Source organism: Impatiens glandulifera, chromosome 6, assembly GCF_907164915.1.
Source record: "Impatiens glandulifera chromosome 6, dImpGla2.1, whole genome shotgun sequence".
NCBI lineage: Eukaryota > Viridiplantae > Streptophyta > Magnoliopsida > Ericales > Balsaminaceae > Impatiens > Impatiens glandulifera.
Genome location: NC_061867.1, coordinates 43,816,339 through 43,817,586, shown reverse-complemented (window position 1 = coordinate 43,817,586; position 1,248 = coordinate 43,816,339). Strand labels below are relative to the sequence as shown.

General features: G+C 33.2%; 1 protein-coding gene across 1 annotated transcript; it reads left to right on the top strand.

Annotated features, from left to right (window-relative positions):
* The first annotated feature begins 244 nt into the window (after positions 1–244).
* Positions 245–799, top strand: LOC124943656 (zinc finger protein 3-like). The gene has a single exon (XM_047484134.1). It carries the CDS (start codon positions 245–247, stop codon positions 797–799), a length of 555 nt encoding a protein of 184 aa, XP_047340090.1.
* The last annotated feature ends 449 nt before the right edge of the window (positions 800–1,248 follow it).

Sequence of the window (1,248 nt, the reverse complement as noted above, 5' to 3'; positions counted from 1 at the left end):
TACAAGAATAAAATTTCATCCAATTAAACTAGCACAAAGCTTATATATTCACCAGTTACCATATATAAACATTCACACAGATCATTAATGATATATTGAAGATATCATTATATAATATTCTTCAAGATTGATCCACGTTTTATAATCATCTTATATATTTAAGTAAGAATAATATCTTTAACACACCATACACACACAAAATATAATTAGGTCAAGGATAAACCCTTTGAAAGAATCATCAAGCATGGATAAGTCGACTCGAACTAATCCATTTCTCGATTTAAAACTTCAAATAGATGCGACATCATCAACATCGACGGAGGTCAAGGTATTCTCTTGCAACTTTTGTAATAGAGTTTTCCCGACATCGCAAGCTCTTGGTGGCCATCAGAATGCGCACAAGCAAGAGAGGGCCACCGCCAAGAAACCCAACGGTGGTGCCATTGAAAACAACCGAGTTTGGTCCCACCCTATGGCACAGCCATCATATTTCTACTACAATTACCACCAAAATAAAAATAACGCACATGGAACCGATTCATTCATTCAAAACAAACAGGCATCGCTTATTCCATGGAATGGTTACCCACCACAGCCCAACTGGCAGTATCGGGGACCACATTCGGCCTTAACACATCGGCCACATGGTGGGAACGTTGGATTCCGAGGAGGCTCGTCGTCATCATCGATGAATTTGATGGGCAATAGTAACGATAATGGGAAGAGAGGTGGGATTAATGATTCTAAGATTGATGAAGACCATGATGGATCTGGGCTTGATTTAAGTCTCAAGCTTTGAATATACATGGATGATTAGTTTAATTAGTATGCCTTATCATTATGCTTGGATTATATATATATATTTTATCATGGTTTTAGACAACTCAATTAGTATTTAGTTGTTTAATAGGTTATTATTAGTTTTATACATATGTTAAATATATATATAATATATAATTTCTTGTTTTAAATGCTTAGATTAATTGACTGTCTTACTCAAAAAGTTGAATCAATCATGAAGAAAACCTAGCACTTTATGTGCCTTAATCAAGTTTATTGATTGCTCAAAGTTGAATCAATCATAGAAAATAAGAAAACATAATTCTCTAGACTAGTGGATGAACAAATAATTGAATTGCTAATCTGATGATATTATTTTATTAGATTGTCCAATTTCAAAATTCAAATCACTCTTATAGCATTAACAATAATCAATAACGATAATAATTGTTATTGATGGATAAAATT